General features: G+C 36.1%; 2 protein-coding genes across 2 annotated transcripts; both read right to left on the bottom strand.

Moving 5' to 3' along the window:
- Positions 1 to 3890: 3890 nt before the first annotated feature.
- Positions 3891 to 4281, bottom strand: LOZ57_006860 (uncharacterized protein; the record flags this gene model as incomplete). The annotated part of the gene is given in 2 exon segments (XM_049255875.1): positions 3891 to 4259; positions 4276 to 4281. 2 exon segments carry the CDS (start codon positions 4279 to 4281, stop codon positions 3891 to 3893), a joined length of 375 nt encoding a protein of 124 aa, XP_049105146.1.
- An 11166-nt stretch (positions 4282 to 15447) lies between these two features.
- Positions 15448 to 15783, bottom strand: LOZ57_006861 (uncharacterized protein; the record flags this gene model as incomplete). The annotated part of the gene is made up of 1 exon (XM_049255876.1): positions 15448 to 15783. The coding sequence occupies one exon, from the start codon at positions 15781 to 15783 to the stop codon at positions 15448 to 15450; it is 336 nt and encodes a 111-aa protein (XP_049105147.1).
- Between the last annotated feature and the right edge of the window lie 11622 nt (positions 15784 to 27405).

Consider the following 27405-nt stretch of genomic DNA (forward strand, 5'->3'; position numbering starts at 1 on the left):
AATGAAGAGTTATAAATATAAGTGAACTATTAAAACTTAAATTTAAAGACAGTAAAGAATCAAGATTTATAAAGAAGAGAGAATCTATAAAACTTCATACTGTATTCATTTTACATTTATTTCATCAGTTTAAAGTGTAGAGTGGCAGTCTATAAGATAGATGCTAAAGAATAATGTATCAAATCTATAGTGTAAGAAAGATAACTAAGTTGCACTTATATTATCAAAGTAATATTACTATATGTGCAGTAAGAGAAGAACTCATTGCTGATCTTTTATAACAGAAGATTAGTATGACTTTAAAAGTTTAAGTACTAGTGAGATTAGAGCTACACTAACTATTAAGATACTAGCTTCTGAAGAAGATCTAGTCTACAGTGAGCATGACATTCTTATACTGTAGACTTAATATATTTATAAGACTCTGTGCTGTGATCATCTTACATTTATTTCATCATTTCAAAGATATTTATAAAATTTCTTTTATGCTTAGATGATTATGCTTCTTGTCATTCAGAGTTTATAAATTTTATAACTGATCATATGCAAAATCTATCACACATGCTTCTTTACAAAGATCAGTGGCAATAGATCTAAAAATTTTAGATACTATTGTAGTAATATAAGTTATCTCTCTCTCTCATACTTAGATCTCTTTATAATTATCTGAGCATCTCTCACTCAAATTACTTTCACTTATGAAAACTGATGAATCATTGTCACATTATCTGCAATTCAATTCTCACAATATTATTTTTTAATATGCATTTTATAGACCATCACTTTATAAATAACTATACTTTTAATATTTCATTAAATTTTTAGAATCACTGAAATTTCAGTTTCTACTTTAAAGAAGATTAGATGACAAATTTATAAATAAAAATTTAATTATAAAACAATTTCTATAAACTTTTTAAATATCTTAAATTTAAACAAAAAGATTATTTTGACCATTAAGAGAAAATTTAAAAAGAGAAGAAAAAAAAGATTATAGAAAATATAAAAAGAAACTAATTAAATTAGAAAATGTATAAAATTATCATACTCACTGTAGAGTGGCAGCCTATAAGATAGGTGCTAAAGGACAATGTATCAAGTCTACAGTTGAAGAAAGATAACTAAGTTGCACTTATAGTATCAAAGTAGTATTGCTATATGCACAGTAAGAGAAGAACTCATTACTGACCTTCTGTGGGAGAAGGCCAGCATGGCTTTAAGTACTAGTGAGGTTAGGGCTACACTAACTATTAAGATACTTGCCTCTAGGGCAGACCTAGTCTACAGTGGGCATGACACTCACTATAAACTAAATCTACTGTAAGAATTAGTTTTTCATAGTTAGTGTAATTCTAATCTCACTAATACTTATAGTCATACTGATTCTCTCTTATAAAGATTAGATAGACTGACTGTTGAAATTTCCAAGAAATCTCAATGAAACAGAACTGAAAGTTAAATTCAATTTAGTTGATTTCAATCTTCTTTCAAAATTCAATAATGTAAGAATGAAGTTGCAGATAACATGACAATGGTTCATCAGTCTTCATAAGTGAGCTGTGAGACTGTGAGATTAATTTAAGTGAAAGATGATTATGAAGAGATTTAAGTATAAAAAAGAGAGATAATTTATATTGCTACAAGTCTACAACAGTATTTAAAGTTTCTAGATCTATTATCAGTGATCACTAATCTTTGTAAAGAAGCATCTATGACAGATCTTATGTGTTCAGCTGTGCTAATGAAATCATGTGATCAGTTATAAAATTTAAGAGTCTTGAATGATAAGAAGTATAATCATCTAAGTATGAAAGAGATTCTATAAATCTTTTTATATTATGTTCACTGTAGACTAGATCTTCTCCAGAAGCTAGTATCTTAATAGTTAGTGTAGCTCTAATCTCACTAGTACTTAAACTTTTAAAGTCATACTGATTTTCTGTTATAAAAGATCAGCAATGAGTTCTTCTCTTACTGCACATATAGTAATATTACTTTGATAATATAAGTGCAACTTAGTTATCTTTCTTACACTGTAGATTTGATACATTATTCTTTAGCATCTATCTTATAGACTGCCACTCTACAATGGTCAAGAGCAACACTCCAGCTGCAGTCCAGCTGTCATCATCACACATCTTGACCATGGTTGAGAGCAACACTTCAGCATGGTCAAGAGTGACACTTCAGCTGCAGTCCAGCTGCCATCATCACATCTCTTAACCATGATTGAGAGTGACACTTCAGCATGGTCAAGAGTGACACTTCAGCTGCAGTTCAGCTGTCATCATCACACATCTTGACCATGATTGAGAGTGACACTTCAGTATGGTCAAGAGCAACACTTCAGCTGCAGTTCAGCTGTCATCATCACATCTTTTGATCATGATTGAGACTGCCACTCTACAATGGTCAAGAGTGACACTTCAGCTGCAGTTCAGCTGTCATCATCACATCTCTTGATCATGATTGAGAGTGACACTTTGGCATGATTAAGAGCAACACTTCAGCTGCAGTTGAGCTGTCATCATCACATCTCTTGACCATGATTGAGAGCAACACTTCAGCATGATCAAGAGTGACACTTTAGCTGCAGTTCAGCTGTCATCATCACATCTCTTGATCATAATTGAGAGTGACACTTCAGCATGATTGAGAGTGACACTTCAGCTGCAGTTCAGCTGTCATCATCACATCTCTTGATCATGATTGAGAGCAACACTTCAGCATGATCAAGAGCAACACTTCAGCTGCAGTTCAGCTGCCATCATCACATCTCTTGATTATGATTGAGAGTGACACTTCAGCATGGTCAAGAACAACACTTCAGCTGCAGTCCAGCTGTCATCACCACATCTCTTGATCATGGTCAAGAGTGACACTTCAGCTGCAGTTCAGCTGCATCATTACATCTCTTGACCATGATTGAGAGCAACACTTCAGCATGATCAAGAGTAACACTTCAGCTGCAGTTTAGCTGTCATCATCACATCTCTTGATCATGATTGAGAGTGACACTTCAGCATGATTGAGAGTGACACTTCAGTTGCAGTTCAGCTGCCATCATCACACATCTTGATCATGATTGAGAGCAACACTTCAGCTGCAGTTCAGCTGTCATCATCACATATCTTGATCATGATCAAGAGCAACACTTCAGCTGCAGTTCAGCTGTCATCATCACACATCTTGACCATGATCAAGAGTGACACTTCAGCTGCAGTTCAGCTGTCATCATCACATCTCTTGACCATGATTGAGAGTGACACTTCAGCATGATCAAGAGTGACACTCTAGCTGCAGTTCAGCTGCCATCACCACATCTCTTGACCATAATTGAGAGTGACACTTCAGCATGGTCAAGAGTGACACTTCAGCTGCAGTTCAGCTGCCATAATAAAATAGAGACAATTATGTTAATCATCAAGAAATAGTTTTTGTCAACTTTATATACTTAGTTCAATAGATTCTCACTAGTTACATTTGTGGTGTTGCTTGCATCCACATATTTCATATATATTGATTGTTTATGTAATTCCATCTCCATATGCCCTCAAATGTTGAATTTGGTTGTAAGTAATTCAAAAACCATACCAACAAGAATTCTATTCAGCTCCAGTTCTCTTACTTTGAGATTGTGTGTTGCAAGTTGGAGCATGATGCAGCTCCAGAGTACTTGATCATTTTCAACTTATTTTAAGCTTTGTCAGCTTTTTGAGAATGATTGCCTTGTCTGGATTTTGCATGAACAGCTTGTCCACCACTTCAGATACATGTGGCATTGAAGCAATTACTGCAGCAGTGTTGAGACTTTCTGTGTTTTGTGTCTGCAGTAAAGATTCTGAATGTGGAGAAGACTGTGAATTCATTTTGGTATTTCAAAAATTTAATCATGTGTCATCATTGCTTTCATCATTCTCTTTTAATGTGTAATCAGACATATCTTCAGATTGCACCTTCACACATGAACTTAACAAGTCTTTTGTTGCAGATTTTCCAATCATTGCTTTCATCTGGCCATCATCTAATGGTTCAATTTTCACAGCAGTGTGATCATTCTTCTCCATTGACTCATTTTTGTCCAGTATCTCAATCTTTTTCTCTTCAATTTTTTGTCTTATGATCAAAGTGATATGATATTGACTTGATCCTTGTATTTTTGTCAAGAAGTATTTATCCAGAATCACATCTGCTGTTGTTGCTTCATATTTCTCTGGTTTCTTTGATAAGTAACAGGGTACTTGCTTTCCCTTTATCTTCTGCAAGCCAAGTGACAATCATTGCTTGTCTCCAGGTTGCCAGACATAATTATTAAACTGAGATATAATCATGGAACAAAATCTCTGAAATCCATTCACTTCTTGATTTCTTTGAATTGACACAGCTGTTGTATCTGGGCCACATTGTTAGTAAATGATTTTGTCAACAGTGGAAAAAGTAAGAATGACAATGAACATATCAAGCAATAGCAATTCTTTCATTGTCATATCATCATCATTCCTAAATTGCAGAATGTATAGAAATGTTGGTACCACTTCAACTTCAGATACAAATAACTTCTTTCCCTTTTCAGGACTTCTTGAAATTGATTCTTGATGTGCTACCTCCACCTTTCTCTGCAGGGGTCTTATTGTTGAGAAATAAGTTGATTGTGGCACATGTAGCCCCTTAGATTTTGGTGGGCTTAAAAGATCAATAACCTCAGCGCCAGAAGAAAGGGAAAAGGTCAAAGGGGAGTGATGATGTTTTGAATTCAATTTCTCAATTGTTTCAGTTTTAGTCTGTTTTGTTGATGTAGCAATGATGTTTTGAATACCACATGCAGAACATTTGATCATATTTTCATCATGCTTCAAGCCAGTGGTTGGGCAAAAGGGGGAATTTGCTCAAGATGTCATCTTGTCATGTTATTGCAAAGTGATCACTATGATGATTCTCATTTTCCTGTGTGTGTGGTAGCTAATGTGAAATAACAGCTTAGTAAGTTCAGTTAGTGAGGAGTTAGTTAACTAACTAATCATCCACTAAAAAACCTTCTTTTAGAGATTTTACACAATAATATATGCTAATAGTAAGAATTTATTCATTTGTATTGCAAGCTGCTGTCTGCTGTGCCATATTTTTAGACATCCATCCAAAAGCACCATCAGAATGATTGGCCAGAACAAGTGTGAATGATATATCTTGATGTCTGTGATTATCTATTTGCTCTCATAGTCACATATATGCTGTCTTATATGTAGAGCCATCAAAAGAGTCTGTTTTCAATACAACTTCTTTAGTGTAGTCATAACCAAACTGATGTAGCTTTTGATGGCACCATAATAATGTATGTGGAGGTAGATACTCATCCATATCTGAATCAGTGTGTTAGAATAGTTAACACAACATGTAGTCAAAAAGGCAAAACATACCTCACTGTTCAACATCATTTTCTAATGCCTCAAGTGCTTCATCATCATATTCCAGACCATACTGTTGGACATTGAGAGATGGGTATAAATAATTTCATGTTGGCTTGCCTGATACTACATGGTGCTGTTGTGGCTGTTTTCAGATTGTATGTGAATTTCATGAATCAACAAAGGAGGCTATCTCCCATTGAATTAATGGCAGATACAGAGTCAGAAGAGCTATCTGATCAGAAACTGAGTTCATACTGAAGCAGTTCTTCTTCTTCAGATGATGAAAATATGTCTGGTCATTCAAGTCTCAAGTTAGCTATGTTGATCACTGCTCATATATGAAAATCAAGTTGTATGTACACATCATCTGAACAGCAGATTTTTGGTGAGCTGGCCTCATCATGATTCAATACACTGATTTGCAACACTGATATCAAAGTAATAGCACTCAGAGAGAGCAATTTCATCTGTAGCTCTTTGAAGATGTCAATGTGCTGCTGCCATCAGACTTGTTTCAGTCTCTCTGTCTGATCATATAACCACTGGCTGCTTCTTAGTGTGCTTGATTGTTGCCAAGTACTGTTTTAAACAACTGACTGCAGTGTGTGCACTGATCCCAACATAAGACCATATTATATATCTGGCATATGCATCAATTGAAGCATATATCTCAATACCAAACTCTGTCAGTTTTAAATAATCATCTACAGACCAGACATAATCTGATTCTGATACAATATAGACCTCCTGGTGCTGCTGTAGATTCTGAAGTCTGGTGGCCATGAGATCAGGTGCTATTTCTTGCAGCATTTCATGTAAGTGATTTCTTCATGGGTTAAATTGTCAGTGTAAATCTCAGCAGCAGAGAAAGAGATTCTAACCATGATATTATAGTTTCTTGCCTTCATAGATGAGTGTGTAGCATTCATGTGCCATATCTCTCAACAACATCTCTCTCTAACTCCACAATCATCTTCTCTTGAAGATTTGCCTTCTGGGTTGTGAATGTCACAATATTCACACATCAAGAGAGCTGAATCTGAGTTTGCAATTGCTGCAGTGTATGGAGCTTAATATTGTAGCCCTCATCATTTAATGCACTAAGAATCTCTTTATCTGTTAACTGAATGTTACAGTAAAGATGGTGTATATGAGCATGTAAATCCAGTTGTAGCTGTGAATTGAAGTGCACATAGTCAGAATTCTTCTTCACTCCTCATGACTGAAAACAACTCTGGAGCATCCACAGAGTGACTCTAATATCATGCTGTTGAAGAAGATAATGTACCAAGTTCTCAGAACTATGCCCACTCTGAAAAAGATTAATTAATTCTGTGTGGTATGGTTCAATATTTATTGACCGTCATGGCATTTTCATTCAGAACTGGAAAATTTTTGACAAAAGATCAGTGAGTCCCAAGTTGTAGTTAACTAAAATCTGAATGAGGAAAAAAATATTAGTAATCATCTGTAATCTTCAGGCCAATTATTCAGGTTGACTGTTGACAATTCATCTTACACTGATTGTCATCAATCTGTTGAGCAATGTTCTTGACACTATGCTTTTCACTGCACTTTCTGTGAGGATTGGTGGTTGCAGGTAACATGGCAATGGCTTACAGCCTTCATAAATGTGGTTAGGTTGAGTGAGAAGTGGTTACAAAGGGATCTAAGCATGAGAGAGAGAGAGATAACTTATATTACTACAACAGTATCTAGAGTCTCTAGATATGTTGCCACTGATCTTCATAAAGAAGTGTCTGTGGCAGATTTTGTGTGTTCAGCTTTGCTAGTGTGATTATGTGATCAGTTATGAGATTTATGAATCTCAGATGTTGTGAAGCATGATCATCTAAGCATCAAGAAGGTTTTATGAATCTCTTTTAGATGATGGAATGAATGTAAGAAGACTGCAGCATGAAGTCTTACAAATTCTTCTCTCTTCACAAGTCTTGATTCTCAAGATGTTAATGTGATCAAGATCACAGTGAGAGTGACAGCTCCACTGTGATTGCAATAATTTTGTACAAAATCTCTTTTTGATGTGATGAATATAAGAAGATCACAGTGCAGAGTCTTAATTCAATCTCAGTTTCTAGATGTAGATGTGACAGTAAGATCACAGCAAGAGTGACAGCTTCTCTGTGATTGTAATGTAGTTGCTGTAGTGACTGTCATTTTCTATAATTCATCTAGTGATACTTAACAATCTCTTGAATATAAATATCTCTTTCTTGATCTTCTTTCTCTCTCTCTTTCTTTTTCTTTTTCAACAACATTTTTCTTTATTTTGATAAGAGTTCTAGACAAGCATTCTCTTCTTGATGATTATGAATCTTGAAAGACTTTGTAAAGACTTTTCTCAGTGCTAATACATTATGCAGAGAGATAATTTGCTGTGTCTCTCTTTCATTCAAATTAAGATGTTGAAATGTGAGCAACAATGACTTAATAAGTTTGAGAGTAAAACTTCAATCAGTTATCATTTAAGATTCTTTTCAGAAGCAATGCAAGAGATGTCTTCAGAATCTTCTGCTTCATCTAAAGCAGAGTTCTCAACTACTGTCATTTCTCAAGAAAATTAAAGTGAAGGGGCATCATTGCCATCAGTTTTCATTTATGCAACAGAGAGTTATGTCTCTGAAGACTTTGAGATCTCTTTTCAGATGTCACAGCTCAGTCAGTCTGATTCTGATTATGATGATGTAAGTGATATTCTTTCATTTCTTCTTCTTTTAATGCTTCATAATTGCTTTTACAAAGTCTGAAATATTCTTTATGAAGTGTTTCCTCACTCCATAATTCTCTTTTCTGTGTGCATGGCTGATGACATATTCAGGATGCTAATATTCAAGCTTGACAGAAACACTCAATGATGTCTACTGTGTTTAGTAATGATTCTTTTTTGACTACTAGCTCCATTGCCTCAGTTGGTCAGATCTTGAGAGAGAATGGCCATTCATCTCTCAAATCTGAAATTCTTATTGATAATGCATCACTCTGTTTTTCTTGATCTGATCTGTTTCTACTGCATCCATGTTCTTGATCTGTGCTCTTTTCTATGCTGTGTCCATTCTCAAGCATTGGTTCTGTCTTCAATGCACTCAAGATATGTTGAGTTGCTTTGTAACATGACTTATAAGACAGTTTCTGCTTTGTAAATTCATTTATGAAGTGATATTGAGAGTTTCAGCTAATGCTTTTGTTTTTCTCTAGAAGTCAGTCTCATCAACTTCTTCTCTGTCTACTGTGTCTGCTTCTGCTTCTGCTTCTGCTCTCTCAGCTCCTGCCCTGACTGTTAACTTACTGACCAGAACATCAGTTACTATGAGTCATCTTCCACTCTTAATTTCAGATCAGAATTCATCTGATCATAAGAGATGACTTCTTGCTTTTCTTCTTCTTTAATTTACAACTCTTACTGATTCAACAGACTCTGTTTGACTGAGAAATAGAGCTCAGCTCTGGGAAGAAGTTCTGATCATCATGACAGACAATTATCTTCAGCAGTCATGTACAGCATACTGAAGTAACTTAAATCTCTCATTGAGGCAGTGTGTCATAAGTTTTCTTGATAGAAACAGATGTAATAACTGTGTCTATCAGACACACAAGACTTATTCTTTCAATTCTTAGAGTTGCTCTCTTATTTTCTTTCTTTTGTTACTGTGGACTTTGACCACTAATAGTTTAGTTTTCTCTTTTTCTTGTGAGCTTTGGCCATTAATAGCCTAGTTCTTTCTTTTATCTTAGAGTAAATTCACTACTTCCACTTCATGAACTACTTCTTGACAGTTGTAAATGCATTTACAGACTGAGTTTTCTTCTAAATTAATTCACTACTTAAATCACTGCTCTTCTGCTTCATGAATCATTTTCTAACTGCTTCATAAATGACTTTATAAATCTAACAAGATCTTTCTAAGTGCACATTCTCAGAATATGGCATAGACTGAGCTTGTCTGAATGTTTTCTATGAAACTCAAACAGCTTCTTATCTAGATGTCTCACATTCTTTGAAGACTCTCAAGTCCTTTTCTCATATCTCTGCCACCACACAAGATATTCAATCACTTGGTCATTCTTACAGAAGTCAACAATCTTCTGTACCTGATACTCTTGCTTCACAGAGAATGTTTCATGAATTGAGTGGTGTGATTGACTATTCACTCCCTCTCATTTCTTGTGTTTGATTAGAAGAGACACATGAAACACATTGTGTACTTTCAGCTCTGATGATAGTTTCAATCAATAGATTTGAGATCTCAATTTTTCCACAATTCAGCATGATCTGTGTCAGAAGACATCTAACTTCTTACTAGAACATGCTGTTCTAATGTTACAAAGATCTAACCACATCTGGTCATCTTCATAAAATGATACCACAGTATGTTTCTTGTCATAGTAGCTCTTTTAATAGACTTGCATCTTTGTAAGACTCTTCTGAGCTGTCTTATGCAGCTCTTTCAACTAATCTGTCAGTTTACAAGACTCAGTTGTGACTGGCACTGATATTTCTGCTTCCAGAAAATCCATCTGCAGATGACTTGCTGTCAAGAGCTCAAAGAAACTCTTCTCTGTTGAGAATTGTCTAGAGTTGTTGTAAGCAAACTCTGCATGAGGCAATTTCTCAATTCAGTCATCTTGTTCATAATTGATGAAGCTTTGTAAGTACTGTTCAAGAGTACTATTCAGTCTTTCAGTCTGATTATTTGTTTGAGAATGAAATGCTGTGCTCATTCTTCTATCAATTTTAAGAAGATATAACAGATCTCCTCAGAACTCACTTATGAATATTGACTTATGGTCAGAGACTATGCTTGAAAGAAGTTCATGCAATCTGACTAGCTTATGCATAATCAATTCAGCAAGTTGTTCAGATGTCAGCTCTTTCCTGACTGGAACAAAGTGAGACATCTTCATAAATCAGTTCACAATGATCAGAATACAGTTGAATTTCACTCTCTCAAAATTCTGACTTGATGAAAGATCTGTAATCACATCCATTGTGATGTGTTCTCAAGACTTTTCAGAAATTGACAAAGAAGACATCTCTTCTTGTGATTTCATCTGAATCTGTCTGAATTCCAAGCAAACACCACAGACATCAATACATTCTTTCACAAGCTTCTTCATTCTTGGCCAATAGAATCTGTGTGCTAGCAGTTCATAAGTTCTTTCACTTGTGAAGTGATCCACCAGAGATAAATCATGGTGTCTTTTAATCAATTCAATTTACAGAGCTTCACTTGTGGATATATAAAGATGTTCTTTCATAAAGAGGCAGTCTTTCTTCTCTGTTCAGTCTGTGAACTTGATTGAGTCTAACTGAAGACTCTTTCTAATCTCTATTGTGTGGTCATCACCAGCAAGCATTTCAGATAACATTATCATTAGATTCAGAAATGCAGTCTCTTGTGAGTCTGTTTCATTTAGAGCATCACTGAGAATGAGCTGCTTGACACCTCATAACTCATTCTTAAATCTTTAAATACTGTGAGTATCATTCAGAAGCAGCTTTGTGTAGATCTGTTCTGATTCATAACATGTCTTTCTGTTCACAGAGTGCACATTTCTGTTAGACAAGACATGTTCTGGGTCTTTCTTCTCAGCTCACTGATCAGAACAGATCAGTATGGAATGAAGCTGTTCAGCTGCTTCACACTCTTGAATATTCTCATATTTCAATGCTTCAGCATAGTCTGATCTTCACAAAGAACCATCTGCTGAATTCTTTGATTCTTTCACATAATCAATCTTAAATCAGAAAGCTGACAACTTCTGAACCCATCATACTTGTTGTCTTGACAACTCTTGCATGGTTTCAAAATGTCTGAGACTGTCATGATCAGTCAGAACAGATATGGATTGAATTGATCTCTTCAGTCAGCATCTCCATTGATGAAATGACTCAATTATGATCAGTAATTCTTGATCATAAATGTCATAGTTGTACTCAGCTGAAATCATCTTTCTTGAATAGAACCTCACTGGTCTCCACATGCCATTCTCCTGTAGCTGAGAGAAAATCCCACACACAGCAAATTCAGATGCATCTGTTTTCAGCTTAATTTTCTTCTTTGAATCAAAGTGATATATCACCACTTGCTTCATAAATGTCTTCTTCAAGTCATGAAAGAATTTATGAGTCTCTTCTGTGAAAAAGCTGAATGAACTGCTCACTTCTTCACTTCTTCTTCTTTTCTTTCTGAATTGCTTCTTCCCTGACTTCCCACCCTTTAACATACTAGTCAAACCAAGCACAAGCTTGGAGAACTTGGGAATGAACTGTCAGTAGAAGTTAGTAAATTCCAGAAAGACTTGAATATTTCAGCAACTCTTGAACTCTGGTCAAGAAATGATTGTGTTCATCTGGACTTTTTTCATTGAGACATCTTCTGATGATATCACATATCTCAGAAAGTCTATCTCTGTAACACTGAACTGGCACTTGAATCTCTTGTAATAGAGTCCAGTCTCTTTCAGTGTCTTGAGCACTTTATGAACATGTTCAGTGTGTTCTTTCTCATTCTCAGAGTACACCACAACATCATTCAGATACATCATCACAAAGACATCTAAGTACTCCCTCAGTGTCTTGTTGATGTATGACTGAAATGCTGCTGGTGCATTTGTAAGTCCAAATGAAATCATCTGATATTCAAACATTTTCAGTGAAGTCTGAAAAGCTGTTTTTCATTCATCTCTCTTTTTTATTCATAAACAATGATATGCATTCTTCACATCCAGCTGAGTATAGATCTTAGCTTTTCCAATCCAATTCAGAATGTCTTCAATCAGTGAAAGTGAATATCAGTTCTTTACTGTCTTTGAATTCAAGTCTCAATAATCCACACACATTCATAACCCCCCATTCTTCTTCTTTGCAAACAGAATGGATGATCCAGCTGATGATCTGAAAGATCTGATGAATTCACTTGACAAGATGGAGTTGACATACTCTTGTAAAGTCTCTGTCTCTGTTTCTGAAAGCTGATAAATGAGGTCAAACTTTGGCACTGCTTCTGGCAATAACTCAATGTCTAGATCATTCTTCTGATGAGGGGGTAAGAAAGCATCTTTTGCATCACTAAATGCATCAATCAAATCTTTATAACTGTCTGGTATCTGCAGATTCACATCCATGATGGTGACTTGTTCACTTTTACAAACTCTCATTACATAGAAGAGTTTACCATCATCAACAAGTTCATTTAGAGAAACTGACTTGATTTTTGTCATAGAGTCTAATCCACTCTGTTTATGAAACTCAAGTGACAGATTTTCAAATGAAACAACAGAATCATGACAGTGTAGCCAAAAGAGATCTAACATCATGTTCTCAGATATATCAGCAATCAATGCTTGCTCATTAAACATCTGTCAATTATTCATAGTATTTTGTGTCTCAAAGAAAATGTTCATAATTTCTTCAGATACTAACTTTGAATGATTCTTTTCTGCAGTCTCCATCTCAACATTCATCTTATGAATCTTCAGACTCAGTCTTACTGCAAGCTTGAGACTTATGATCAGAAAGAAACATAGTGAGTCTGCCACAGCAGTTCACTTAACTTCTTTTTCTACCTCAGAGTTATGAACTCTGATGAACAATGTGATTGGGAAAACAGCTTGTAGCTCAGATAACTTCAATTGCTTGATATTCATTCTATCTACAGACTGCTTCCCAAATCTCTATTTCTTCTTTGACTTGGTGCACTTATTCACATAGTGACCAGTCTCATCACAATTGTAGCAAGCATTCTTATCTGATTTTCCACTCCACTTTGGGTTTGTAAACTGAGAATTGAAGATTCTCTGGTGTTGATTTTCTTTCTGTTGCAGTGGAATTCAGATCTTGTTTCTATAACTCTGATCTTGTGGTCCATGGGCTCAATTTGAATAGAATGGTGTTTCATCATGGTTGGTATTTGTCTCTGAGATGAATTGTGACTTTGAATTGAGATGAGTGAAACTCTTGACACTAGATCATAATCACATTGCAACTGTCTGAATCTCATTCAGTTTCTCTGGGAGGTTCTTCTGTTCATTCAGCTTGTTGTGCATAGATTTGTCATATTGTCATAGAAAAAGATGTTTGATGAACTTATTCACACTCTGTGTCTCTTCATTCATTTGTTGCAAATGTTGTTGGAATTGTTGCAATCAGTCAAAGTCTGATTCATCATCTCTTTTATGAAGGTGAAAAAGGTTTCTCCAGACTAATTGAGTTTGGTTTTCAGAATCATTTAGTTGTAAAAGTAGAAATTGTTTGAGTTCAGTTCAGATGTTCAGAATGAAATTCTGAACTGAGTGTGATTTCCAAAGATCTTTCTCATTATAGTTCAATTCTGTGACTGCATACTTCAGAGTTTCATTGTTGTCCAGATCACTAGCATCTTGAATGGATTCTATTTGAAAGATAAACTGTTGGTAGACTGCATAGTTCTTGATCTGATAGTTGATCTTGTATTGTGAAGGCTTGATGACTGAACTCTTCTTTGAAGAATTTGAATTAGAGATCAGAACATTAAGTGATTCTGTTCACTCATGCTTTCTATTCAGAGTTTGTAAACCCTGCTGTAGTTCTTGAATTCTTTTCATGAGATGTATCTGCTCTCTTAAGTTCTCAAGAGATTCTGTGTTCTCTGGGGGTGGTTTCTCAGTCTGGGTTATGCTTTCATTCAGATTTATTGTTGCACTCAGTGTCTCAGCTAACTCTGGTACTGAGAAAAGAGTTGAGGATTCAGTTTGGTCTTGATTGTTATGTCTTGTGGAAATCATTGTCAGATCACCTGCTTATTTGAGTGGCAAACTGTGAGGATTGATGGTTGCAGATAACATGGCAATGACTTACAGTCTTCATAAATGTGATTAGATTGAGTGAGAAGTGGTTATGAAGGGATCTAAGCATGAGAGAGAGAGAGATAACTTATATTGCTACAACAGTATTTAGAGTCTCTAGATATGTTGCCACTGATCTTTGTAAAGAAGCATCTGTGGCAGATTTTGTGTGTTCAGCTTTGCTAGTGTGATTATGTAATCAGTCATGAAGTTTATGAACTCCAGATGCCATGAAGCATGATCATCTAAGCATCAAGAAGATTTTATGAACCTCTTTTAGATAATGAAATGAATGTAAGAAGGCTGCAGTATGGAGTCTTACACTTTTACATACAAGCAACATTTGAGTCTTTGATCTGTCCATTCAACATTGAATCCAAACACATTCAACTGTAGTTGTTGGATGATTGCTGTTGTGCCTAGGCATCTCATGCATTAAATGACAATGACAATGCCATGTATAATGTCTACTTTCTACATTCAACTGCCTCTGATCAAGCTTCTTGCCAATCTCCATTTAATATGACAGAATAACAATAGAAGTTGCTATTGATGTTCTTCACTCAAAGCATGACATCTTTCACTTCACACTTTCAAGAGCAGCATCAAATCATAATCACATTTCAGCTGCAGTTCAGTCACAGTCACTTCATCTCACTCTCAACTGTGGTCAAGTCCATGCTTGTCAGTTCATTAAAATTTAAAGGCTTTCTAGTGCATGTAATTCCATAGAGCATAGGGAAGAGCTCAAAGATGACAAGAAAGATGACATTTCATCCAACTCAGAATCATCATGTATGTTTTCTAGAGAGACTGTGTTGGAACATTTTCTTTATGTAATAGTACTTAGTTTCACCCCAGTCTTCTTATGCCCTACATTATTAGTGGCCTTGCATTTACACCAATGCATAACCCAGGGTGGGCCTGTTACACAAGCTGCTGATATAGCAATATCAGTTGAACTTATGCCAGGAGTACAATGATGTTCTGAATAAATGTCTTCATGTGATGCAGATTCTGATAGTCTCAATTGTTTCTGGATCATTGTCTGTGGTCTGTGTAATCTTGTTTGGAGACATTGCTTTTGTGATTGATATCTTGATATCATACAAGGTGTAGTAGGTAAGATGTGTTCTTTGAAACTAACATTGTCAGGACTTGGTGGAACTGACCAAATGCTGCAAACTGGGTTTGCAGCTTAATGACAGAATCCAATTTCTGTATGTGGTATATTGAATGAAACACTGGGATTTGACAAAGTGTGTGCCCAGTCATATTTCTCTGATGAGTTGGCAGCTGATGGTAACTCCAGCATTTTCACATTCAATTCTTCACTGGAGTGGTTATTATCTGGCTCATGGGGTACAACAGCAATCTGGCTGGAGTCACTGAACTGTGGTTGACTGACAGATTGACTCTTGAGCAAAAGCTGTGAAATACCAGAGCTCTGAGGTGCATGATTGCTGTCTTGAGAGTTTTTGGCTGAAGAGTTTGTCAACAGTGATTGATAAAATTCTGTTTCCAGATTGCCCATTAGTGAAAAATATTACAAAAATGATGAGAAGCTTTACATATGCAAAGAAGTCTGGAGCATATGAAGAGATCAACAGTCTGATCCACTAGAAGAAAATGGGTCTCCATGGTGCTTAATATGTTGTTGTAAATTACAGATACTCATAAATGTCTAAAGCATTGATCAGTGAAATGACAATGCTATTCATATTAATTAACATCTACTGTCACTGTGCATTTTGCCACATGACAATACTCCTCAAGTAAATACACAACATACTGGCCATTTTTCTACAAAATCAATTAATGTCAAAGCCAATAGATGCATGATATAGATGTTGTGTTGACTGACATCAACATCATAAGCAGATAATTGCAAATCATTTTTGCAGATCTGACAGTAGTGTTTGTATCCCTTCTATATATCTTCATTTCAGTATGAACATTGGAATTAAAATATCAGCTATACATACTGAATCTTAAATAAGTTTTGAACTCATTGTTTCTGCTGAGAGAGTGCAGAACATTACAGTTCTGCTCAAGATCATCTGAAATCAGTCTTGAGAATTGCTGCAGAGTTTTTCCTCATCTCTTGCAAGCATACTTAGACTGCAATTGGATGCTAGAGAATGACTCAGCAGCAACCATCAGACTGATCTATCTGTATGATAACTTAAATTAGAGATATAGAACCCAATTGTTAATCATGAAGAGAGTATCTTGACTCTGATTGATCATTCACTTCATTTTGAAACAACCACCCAGTGCTACTCTGTACAGTACTTTTCCTGGACCCACACTATCTTTATTACTGAAAAGAAATGGCTCTACTCTGTACAGAGTACATTGCACAAATAAACTACTTCATACTCTGTAGACACTTCTTCTTGCAACAATGCATGGCTCATTATGTGGCAGGTGTATTCCATAGAGAGAATGCATGTCAAAGTGGACTAAGAGATAAGACCAAACATAGAAAGAAGGCATTTAGACAGCAGTGATGGTGGAGTACATGATCAAGAGATGTGATGATGGCAGCTGAACTGCAGCTGAAGTGTTGCTCTCAATCATGCTAGAGTGTCACTCTCAATCATGGTCAAGAGATATGATGATGGCAGCTGAACTGCAGCTGAAGTGTTGCTCTTGATCATGCTGAAGTGTTGCTCTTGACCATGATCAAGAGATGTGATGATAACAGCTGAACTGCAGCTGAAGTGTTGCTCTTGACCATGCTGAAGTGTCACTATTGATCATGATCAAGATGTGTGGTGATGCAGCTGAACTGCAACTGAAGTGTCACTCTTGATCATGCTGAAGTGTCACTCTCAATTATGATCAAGAGATGTGATGATGACAGCTGAACTGCAGCTGAAGTGTTGCTCTTGATCATTGTAGAGTGGCAGTCTCAATCATGATCAAGAGATGTAATGATGGCAGCTGAACTGCAGCTGAAGTGTTACTCTTGATTATGATCAAGAGATATGATGATGGCAGCTGAACTGCAGCTGAAGTGTCACTCTTAATCATGATCAAGAGATGTGATGATGACAGCTGAACTGCAGCTGAAGTGTCACTCTCAATCATGATCAAGAGATGTGATGATGACAGCTGAACTGCAGCTGAAGTGTTGCTCTTGATCATGCTGAAGTGTCACTCTTGACCATGGTCAAGAGATGTGATGATGGCAGCTGAACTGCAGCTGAAGTGTCACTCTTAACCATGATCAAGAGATGTGGTGATGACAGCTGGACTGCAGCTGAAGTGTCACTCTTGATCATGGTCAAGAGATGTGGTGATGGCAGCTGAACTGCAGCTGAAGTGTCACTATCTGCAGAGGGACTGCAACTGGCATCTGACTTCATGACAATGTTGATCTCATCAAAAGCAAAGAGATGCAAGAGAATTTTTTGAGCAGTTGATTTTGCTTCTTCTTCTCTCTGCTATTCTTCACTTTTCAGCATGACAGCTGCTGTGTGCATCTTGGCTTGAAGATGTGCAACATTCTATTTCAATTTCACTCAGCCCTCCACTCCCCAGAATGAGCACTGCTGACATTTTAGAAAATGAGGCCTTGTTGGATGATGAGAAAAATGACAAAGACTACAATGCTGAGACAGACAAAGTAGCTGAATGTCAAGAGAGCCAAAATGATGGCTATGACAACTCTAGTGATGAGGAAGAGAATGAGAACAAGAGGGACTGTGTACTGATTTAATAACTACTCTGTAGCAATCCATATCATCAATAAAAATCAGACTATGTACACTATAAAAATCAATTGATTTCTCTCAGATATCTTGAATGAGAACTTGAAGAGCTTGATTTACCATTCAGATTTTTTTGATCATCAACACTGTCTGAATTGATATTCTTCTTATCAGAATCCACTGTCAATGCATCTGTAAGGCTCTGTGCTGCAGTCTTCTTACATTCATTTCATTATCTAAAAGAGATTTGTAAAACCTTCTTGATGCTTAGATGATCATGCTCCATGGCATCTGGAGTTTGTAAACTCTGTGACTGATCACATGATCACACTAGCAAAGCTGAATACACAAAACCTGCCACAGATGCTTCTTTATGAAGGTCAGTGGCAATATATCTAGAGATTCTAGATACTGTTGTAGCAATACAAGTTATCTCTCTCTCTCTCATGCTCAGAATTCTTCATAACCACTTCTCACTCAACCTAATCACATTTATAAAGGCTGTAAGCCATTGCCACATTATCTGCAATCACCCAAGCCTCACAGTTTGTCACTCAAATAAGCAGATGGCTCAACAATGATTTCCACAAGACAGAACAACTGAGATCAAACTGAATTCTCAACTCTTTTCTCAGTATCAGAGTTAGCTGAGACACTGAGTGCAACAATAAATCTGGATGAAAGCATAACCCAGACTGAGAAATCACTTTCAGAGAACACAGAATCTCTTGAGAACTTAAGAGAGCAGATACACCTCATGAAGAAAATTCAAGAACTACAGCAGAGTTTACAAACTCTGAATAGAAAGCATGAATGAACAGAATCACTTGATGTTCTGATCTCTAATCCAAATTCTTCAAAGAAGAGTTCAGTCATCAAGCCTCCACAACACAAGATCAACTATCAGATCAAGAACTATGCAGTCTACTGACAGTTTATCTCCCAAATAGAATTCATTCAAGATGCTAGTGATCTGGACAACAATGAAACCCTGAAGTATGCAGTCACAGAATTGAACTATAATGAGAAAGATCTTTGAAAATCACACTCAGTTCAGAACTTCACTCTGAACATCTGAACTGAACTCAAACAATTTCTACTTTTATGACTAGATGATTCTGAAAACCAAACTCAATTAGTCTGGAGAAATCTTTTTCACCTTTGTAAAAGAGATGATGAATCAGACTTTGACTGATTGCAACAATTTCAACAACATTTGCAATAAGTGAATGAAGAGACACAGAGTGTGAATAAGTTCATCAAACATCTTTTCCTATGACAATATGACAAATCTATGCACAACAAGCTGGATGAACAGAAGGACCTCCCAGAGAAACTGAATGAGATTCAGAAGTTGTGATGCAATTACAATCTAGTGTCAAGAGTTTCACTCATCTCAATCCAAAGTCACAATTCATCTCAGAGACAAATATCAACTGTGGTGGAACACCATTCTATTCAAATCAAGCCCATGAACCACAAGGTTAGAGTTATAGAAACAAGATCTGGACCTCACTGTGACAGAGAGAAAACCAACACCAGAGAACCTCCAATTTCCAGTTTACAAACTCAAAGTGGGGTGGAAAATCAGATAAGAATGCTTGCTACAATTATGGTGAGACTGATCACTATGTGAATAAGTGCACCAAGCCAAAGAAGAAATAGAGATTTAAAAAGCAGTCTGTAGATAGAATGAATATCAAGCAATTGAAGTTGTCTGAGCTACAAGCTGTTCTCTCAATCACATTGTCTGCCAGAGTTCATAACTCTGAGATAGAAAAAGAAGTTAAGTGAACTGCTGTGGCAGACTCACTATGTTTCTTTCTGATCATAAGTCTGAAGCTTGCAGTAAGACTGGGTCTGAAGATTTGTAAGATGAATGTTGAGATGAAGACTGCAGAAAAGAATCATTCAAAGTTAGTATCTGAAGAAATTATGAATATTTTCTTTGAGGCACAAGATACTATGGGTAATTGGTAGATGTTTAATGAGCAAGCATTGATTGCTGATATATCTGAGAACATGATGTTAGACCTCTTCTGACTACACTGTCATGATTCTGTTGTTTCATTTAAAAATCTGTCACTTAAGTTTCATAAACAGGGTGGATTAGACTCTATGACAAAAATCAAATCAGTTTCTCTAAATAAACTTGTTGATGGTGATAAACCCTTCTATGTAATGAGAGTTCATAAAAGTGAACAAGTCACCATCATGGATGTGAATCTGCAGATATCAGACAGTTATAAAGATTTGATTGATGCATTCAGTGATGCAAAAGATGCTTTCTTGCCCCCTCACTGAGAGAATGATCTAGACATTGAGTTGTTGTCAGAGACAGTGTCAAAGTTTGGCCTCATTTATCAGCTTTCAGAAACAGAGACAGAGGCTTTACAAGAGTATGTCAACTCCACCTTGTCAAGTGAATTCATCAGATCTTCCAGATCATCAGCTGAGTCATTCATTCTGTTTGCAAAGAAGAAGAATGGAGGGTTATGAATGTGTGTGAATTATTGAGACTTGAATTCAAAGACAGTAAAGAACTGATATTCACTCCCGCTGATTGAAGACATTCTGAATTGGATTGGAAAAGCTAAGATCTATACTCAGCTGGATGTGAAGAATGCATATCATTGTTTATGAATAAAAAAGAGAGATGAATGAAAAACAGCTTTTCAGACTTCACTGAAAATGTTTGAATATCAGATGATTTCATTTGGACTTACAAATGCACCAGCAGCATTTCAGTCATACATCAACAAGACACTGAGAGAGTACTTAGATGTCTTTGTGATGATGTATCTGAATGATGTTGTGATGTACTCTGAGAATGAGAAAGAACACACTGAACATATTTGTAAAGTGCTCAAGGCACTGAAAGAGACTGAACTCTATTGCAAGAGATTTAAGTGCTGGTTCAGTGTTATGGAGATAGACTTTCTGAAATATGTGGTATTGTCAGAAAATGTCTCAATGAAAAAAGTCTGAATGAACATGATCATTTCTTGGCCAGAGCTCAAGAGTTGTCAGAATATTCAAGTCTTTCTGAAATTTGCTAACTTCTACTGACAGTTCATTCCCAAGTTCTTCAAGCTCATGCTTGGTTTGACTAGCATGTTAAAGAGCAGGAAGTCAGGGAAGAAGCAATTCAGAAAGAAAAGAAGAAGAAGTGAAGAAGTGAGCAGTTCATTCAGCTTTCTCACAGAAGAGACTTATAAATTCTTCTATGACTTGAAGAAGACATTTATGAAGCAAGTGATGATATATCACTTTGATTCAAAGAAGAAAATTAAGCTGAAAACAGATGCATCTGAATTTGCTGTGTGTGAGATTCTCTCTCAGCTACAGAAGAATGGCATGTGGAGATCAGTAAGATTCTATTCAAGAAAGATGATTTCAGCTGAGTACAACTATGACATTCATGATCAAGAATTGCTGATCATAGTTGAGTCATTCTATCAATGAAGATGCTGACTGAAAAGATCAATTCAATCCATTTCTGTTCTGACTGATCATGACAGTCTCAGACATTTTGAAACCACACAAGAGTTGTCAAGACAACAAGTGTGGTGGGCCCAGAAGTTGTCAGCTTTCTGGTTTAAGATTAATTATGTGAAAGAATCAAAGAATTCAGCAGATGGTTCTTTGTGAAGATCAGACTATGCTGAAGCATTGAGATATGAGAATACTCAAGAGCATGAAGTAGCTGAACAGCTTCATTTCATGCTGATCTGTTCTGATCAGCAAGCTGAGAAGAAAGACTCAGAACATGTCTTGTCTAACAGAAATGCACACTCTGTGAACAGAAAGACATGTTACAAATCAGAGCAGACTTATGCAAAGCTGCTTCTGAATGGTACTCACAGTATTCAAAGATTTGAGAATGAGTTACAAGATGTCAAGCAGCTCATTCTCAGTGATGCTCTGAATGAAACAGACTCATAAGAGACTGCATCTCTGAATCTAATGACAATGTTATCTGAGATGCTTGCTGGTGACAACCATGCAATAGAAATTAGAAAGGGTCTTCAGTTAGACTCAATTAAGTTTGTGAACTGAACAGAGAAGAAAGGCTGTCTCTTTATGAAAGAGCATCTTTATATACTCATAAGTGAAGTTCTGTGAATTGAATTAATTAAAAGACACTATGATTTATCTCTGATGGGTCACTTCATGAGTGAAAGAACTTATGAACTGCTAGCATGCAGATTCTATTGGCCAAGAATGAAGAAGCTTGTGAAAGAATGTGTTGATGTCTGTGATGTTTACTTGAAATTCAGATGAGTCTGAATGAAATCACAAGAAGAGATGTCTTCTTTGCCAATTTCTGAAAAGTTTTGAAAACACATTGCAATGAATGTGATTATAGATCTTCTGTCAAGTCAGAATTTTGAGAGAGTGGAATTCAACTGTATTCTGATCATTATGGACTGATTTATGAAGATGTCTCACTTTGTTCCAGTCAGAAAAGAGCTGACATCTGAACAACTTGCTGAATTGATTATGTATGAGCTAGTCAGGTTGCATGGACTTCTCTCAAGCATAGTCTCTGACTGTGGGTCAATATTTACAAGTGAGTTCTGGGGAGATCTGTTATATCTTCTCAAAGTTGATAGAAGAATGAGCATGGCATTTCATTCTCAAATAGATAACCAGACTGAAAGACTGAATAGTACTCTTGAACAGTACTTACAAAGCTTCATTAATTATGAACAAAATGACTGAATTGAGAAATTGCCTCATGTGAAGTTTGCTTACAACAACTCTAGACAATTCTCAACAGAGAAGAGTCTTTTTGAGCTTTTAACAGCAAGTCATTCACAGATGAATTTTCTGAGAGCAGAAATATCAGCATCAGTCACAACTGAGTCTCATAAACTGACAGATCAGTTGAAAGAGCTGTATAAGACAGCTTGAGAGAGTCTTATGAAGATGCAAGTCTATTAAAAGAGCTACTATGACAAGAAACATACTGTGGTATCATTTTATGAAGATGATCAGATGTGATTAGATCTTCATAACATTAGAATAGCACATTCTAGCAAGAAGTTAGATGTTCTTCAGCACAGACCATGCTGAATTGTGGAAAAATTGAAGTTTCAAATCTATTGATTGAAACTATCATCAGAACTGAGAGTACACAATGTGTTTCATGTGTCTCTTCTAATCAAACACAAGAAATGGGAGGGAGTGGATAGTTAATCACACCACTCAATTTGTGAGACATTCTCTGTGAAGCAAGAGTATCAGATACAGAAGATTGTTGACTTTCATAAGAATGGTTAAGTGATTGAATATCTTGTGTGGTGGCAGAGATATGAGGAAAGGACTTGGAAGTCTTCAAAGAATGTGAGGCATCTAGATAAGAAGCTGTTTGAGTTTCATAGAAAACATTCAGACAAGTCTGATCTACATCATATTCTGAGAATGTGCACTTAGAAAGATCTTGTTAGATTTGTAAAGTCATTTACAAAGCAGTTAGAAAATGATTCATGAAGCAGAAGAGCAGTGATCTGAGTAGTGAATTGATTTAGAAGAAAACTCAGTCTGTAAATGCATTTACAACTGTCAAGAAGTAGTTCATGAAGTGGAAGTAGTGAATTTACTCTAAGATAAAAGAAAGAACTAGACTATTAATGGTCAAAGCCTGCAAGAGAAAGAGGAAACTAGACTATTAGTGATCAAAGCCCACAGTAACAAAAGAAAGAAAACAAGAGAGCAATTCTAAGAATTGAAAGAATAAGTTTTGTGTGTCTGATAGACACAGTTATTACATCTGTCTCTATCAAGAGAACTTGTGACACACTGCTTTAATGGAGGATTTAAGTTATCTCAACATGCTGTACATGGCTGCTGAAGATAATTGTCTGTCATGGTGATCAGAATCTCTTTTCAGAGCTGGGCTCTATTTCTCAGTCAAACAGAGTCTGTTGGATCAGTAAGAGTTGCAGATCAAAGAGAGAGAAAAGCAAGAAGTTATCTCTCATGATCAGATGAATTCTGATCTGAGATTAAGAGTGAAAGATGACTTATAGTAACTGATATCCTGACTGACAAGTTAACAGCTGGGGCAGGGGCTGAGGGAGCAGAAGCAGAAGCAGAAGCAGACACAGCAGATAGAGAAGAAGTTGATGAGACTGACTTCTAAAGAAAAACAAAAGCATTAGCTGAAACTCTCAATATCACTTCATAAATGAGTTTATGAAGCAGAAACTGTCTTATAAGTCATGTTATGAAGCAACTCAACATATCTTGAATGCATTGGAGACAGAATCAATGCTTGAGAATGAATGCAGCATAGAAAAGAGCACAGACTGAGAACATGAATGCAGTAGAAATAAATCAGACTGAGAAAAATGAAGTGATGCATTATCAACAAAAGTTTCAGATTTGGGAGACAGATGATCACTCTTTCTCAAGATCTGATCAACTGAGACAACAGAGCTAGTAGTCAAAAAAAAATCATTACTAGACACAGTAGACATCATTGAGTGTTTTCATTAAGCTTAAATATTAGTGCTCTGAATATGCCATCAGCCATGCACACAGAAAAGAGAATTATGGAGTGAGGAAACACTTCATAAAGAATATTTCAGACTTCATAAAAGCAATTATGAAGCATTAAAAGAAGAAGAAATGAAAGAATATCACTTACATCATTATAATTAAAATCAGACTGACTGAACTGTGATGTCTGAAAAGAGATCTCAAAGTCTTCAGAGACATAACTCTCTGTTGCATAAATGAAAACTGATGACAATGATGTCTCTCCATTTTGATTTTCTTGAGAAATGACAGTAGTTGAGAACTCTGCTTCAGATGAAGCAGAAGATTCTGAAGACATCTCTTACATTGCTTCTAAAGAAAGTCTTAAATGATGACTGATTGAAGTTTTATCCCCAAACTTATTGAGTCATTGTTGCTCACATTTCAACATCTTAATTTAAATGAAAGAGAGACACAGCAAATTATCTCTCTGCATAATGTGTTAGCACTGAGAAAAGTCTTTACAAAGCATCTAAGATTTGTAATCATCAAGAAGAGAATGCTTGTCTAGAACTCTTATCAAAATAAAGAAGAATATTGTTGAAAAAGAAAAAGAAAGAGAGAGAGAGAGAAGATCAAGAAAGAGATATTTATATTTAAGAGATTGCTGAGTATCACTAGATGGATCATGAGAAATGACAGTCACTACAGCAACTACATTACAATTACAGAGAAGTTGTCACTCTTGCTGTGATCTTACTGTCACATCTACATCTAGAAACTGAGATTGAATTAAGACTTCATACTGTTATCTTCTTACATTCATCACATCAAAAAGAGATTTTGTACAAAATTGTTGCAATCACAGTGGAGCTGTCACTCTCACTGTGATCTTGATCACATCAATGTCTTGAAAATCAAAACTTATGAAGAGAAGAGAATCTGTAAGACTCTGTGCTGTGATCTTCTTACATTTATTTCATCATCTAAAAAAGATTTGTAAAATCTTCTTAATGCTTAGATGATCATGCTCCATGGCATCTGAGATTCATAAACTCCATGACTGATCACATGATCATATTAGCAAAGCTGAACACACAAAATCTGCCACAGACACTTCTTTATAAAGATCAGTGGCAACATATCTAGAGATTCTAGATACTGTTATAGTAATATAAGTTATCTCTCTCTCTCTCATGCTTAGAATCCTTTGTAACCACTTCTCACTCAATCTAATCACATTTATGAAGGCTGTAAGTCATTGCCATGTTACCTGCAACCACCTGAGCCTCACAGACATAGACATCAGAAAATTGAAGAGGCATGTTGTTCTAGTGGTCTGAGTTAGCTAGCAGATCTCTTGACCATGGTCAGAAGAAGCACTGACTGACATACATAAAAAGTCTTGGCACTTATTGTTAAATAAAAAGTAATTTCTGGAGTCTAGATTAGTAGATCTCTTGACCATGATTGGGGGAAGCACTGACTAGCACACACAAAGAATGTTCTTGATTGATGAAAACTGTAGCTAGTGGTCTAGATTAGTGAGTCTCTCAACCATGGTCAGGGGAAGCACTGGCTAGCACACACAAAGAACATTCTTGATTGATGAAAATTGTAGCTAGTGGTCTAGATTAGCAGATCTCTCAACAAGCACTGGCTGACATACACAATTGTTGTTTTTTGGTAGAAAATGGTAGCTACTAAGATTGTAGATACAGTATTAGCACCAAGCATGTTCTATGTAGAATCTATTTGATGGGATCAGTATGGATATCTCAATCATGATCACCACTGAAAGATTAATATCATGAGCACTTACAGTATCCTGTTGGACAAAAGAGTTGAACAGTTGAAAGAATGAGGGAGTCAAGAGAGTATAAATCCTTTCACTGAGAGAGATAATGTGATTCTCAATGAAAGAGTGACTGTATGAATCTCTTTTGATAGAATCCTCTAGTATACTGCTTGATCTCAGACAAGACAGTATTTTACAGGCTTCAGCAACACAGACAAGCATCAGCTCTGATATTAAATGTTTGAAACTGTTTGATGTCAAAGACTGGCTGTATACATCATACAGCAGAATAGACAACACAAGTTTGGAAGAATTCTCTAGATACTGCTCAATCTCAGGCAAGACAGTATTTTACAGGCTTTGGCAATACAGACAAGCATCAGCTATGGTATTAAATGTTTGGAATCATTTAATGCCAAAGACTGGCTGTATACATCATACAGCAGAATAGACAACACAAATTTGAAAGAATTCTCTAGATACTGCTCAATCTCAGGCAAGACAGTATTTTACAGGCTTCAGCAACACAGATAAGCATCAGCTATGGTATTAAATGTTTGGAACTGTTTGATGCCAAAGACTGACCATATACATCATACAGCAGAATAGACAACACAAATTTAAAAGAATTCTCTAGTATACTGTTTGATCTCAGACAAGACAGTATTTTACAGGCTTCAGCAACACAGACAAGCATCAGCTACAGTATCAAATGTTTGGAACTGTTTGATGTCAAAGACTGAAACAGCTGTGAGAAACTTCAAGTGATGACTAAGAGAGCTGACTACTCACTAGTTATCAGATGACACAGAAGCACATAATGATCATGTGACTGAGTGTTTATAATATTGCATCTAGTCTGTTTCTAACAAACAAGACACAGATACTTATAGATGAACATACTATAACTGAGACTACAGAAAAAACATATGAAAAATCCCTAGTAAATCTTCATCAGTCTGATAGACAAAGATAATGAAATCAGTATCATGATTAAGAAGAGAAGATGATGAATCTATGATTCTTTGATTTCTCATTCAGAAATCTGATCATCTGACAAGTCACCTGACTCCTGCTCAACACTAGTTAACTACTTATGAATTAATAAGCACTGGCAGAAAATTATTCTGCCAAAACTCTAAAGTCTAATTCC

This window comes from Ophidiomyces ophidiicola (genome assembly GCF_022830035.1).
Source record: "Ophidiomyces ophidiicola strain CBS 122913 chromosome Unknown scaffold_63, whole genome shotgun sequence".
Classification (NCBI taxonomy): domain Eukaryota; kingdom Fungi; phylum Ascomycota; class Eurotiomycetes; order Onygenales; family Onygenaceae; genus Ophidiomyces; species Ophidiomyces ophidiicola.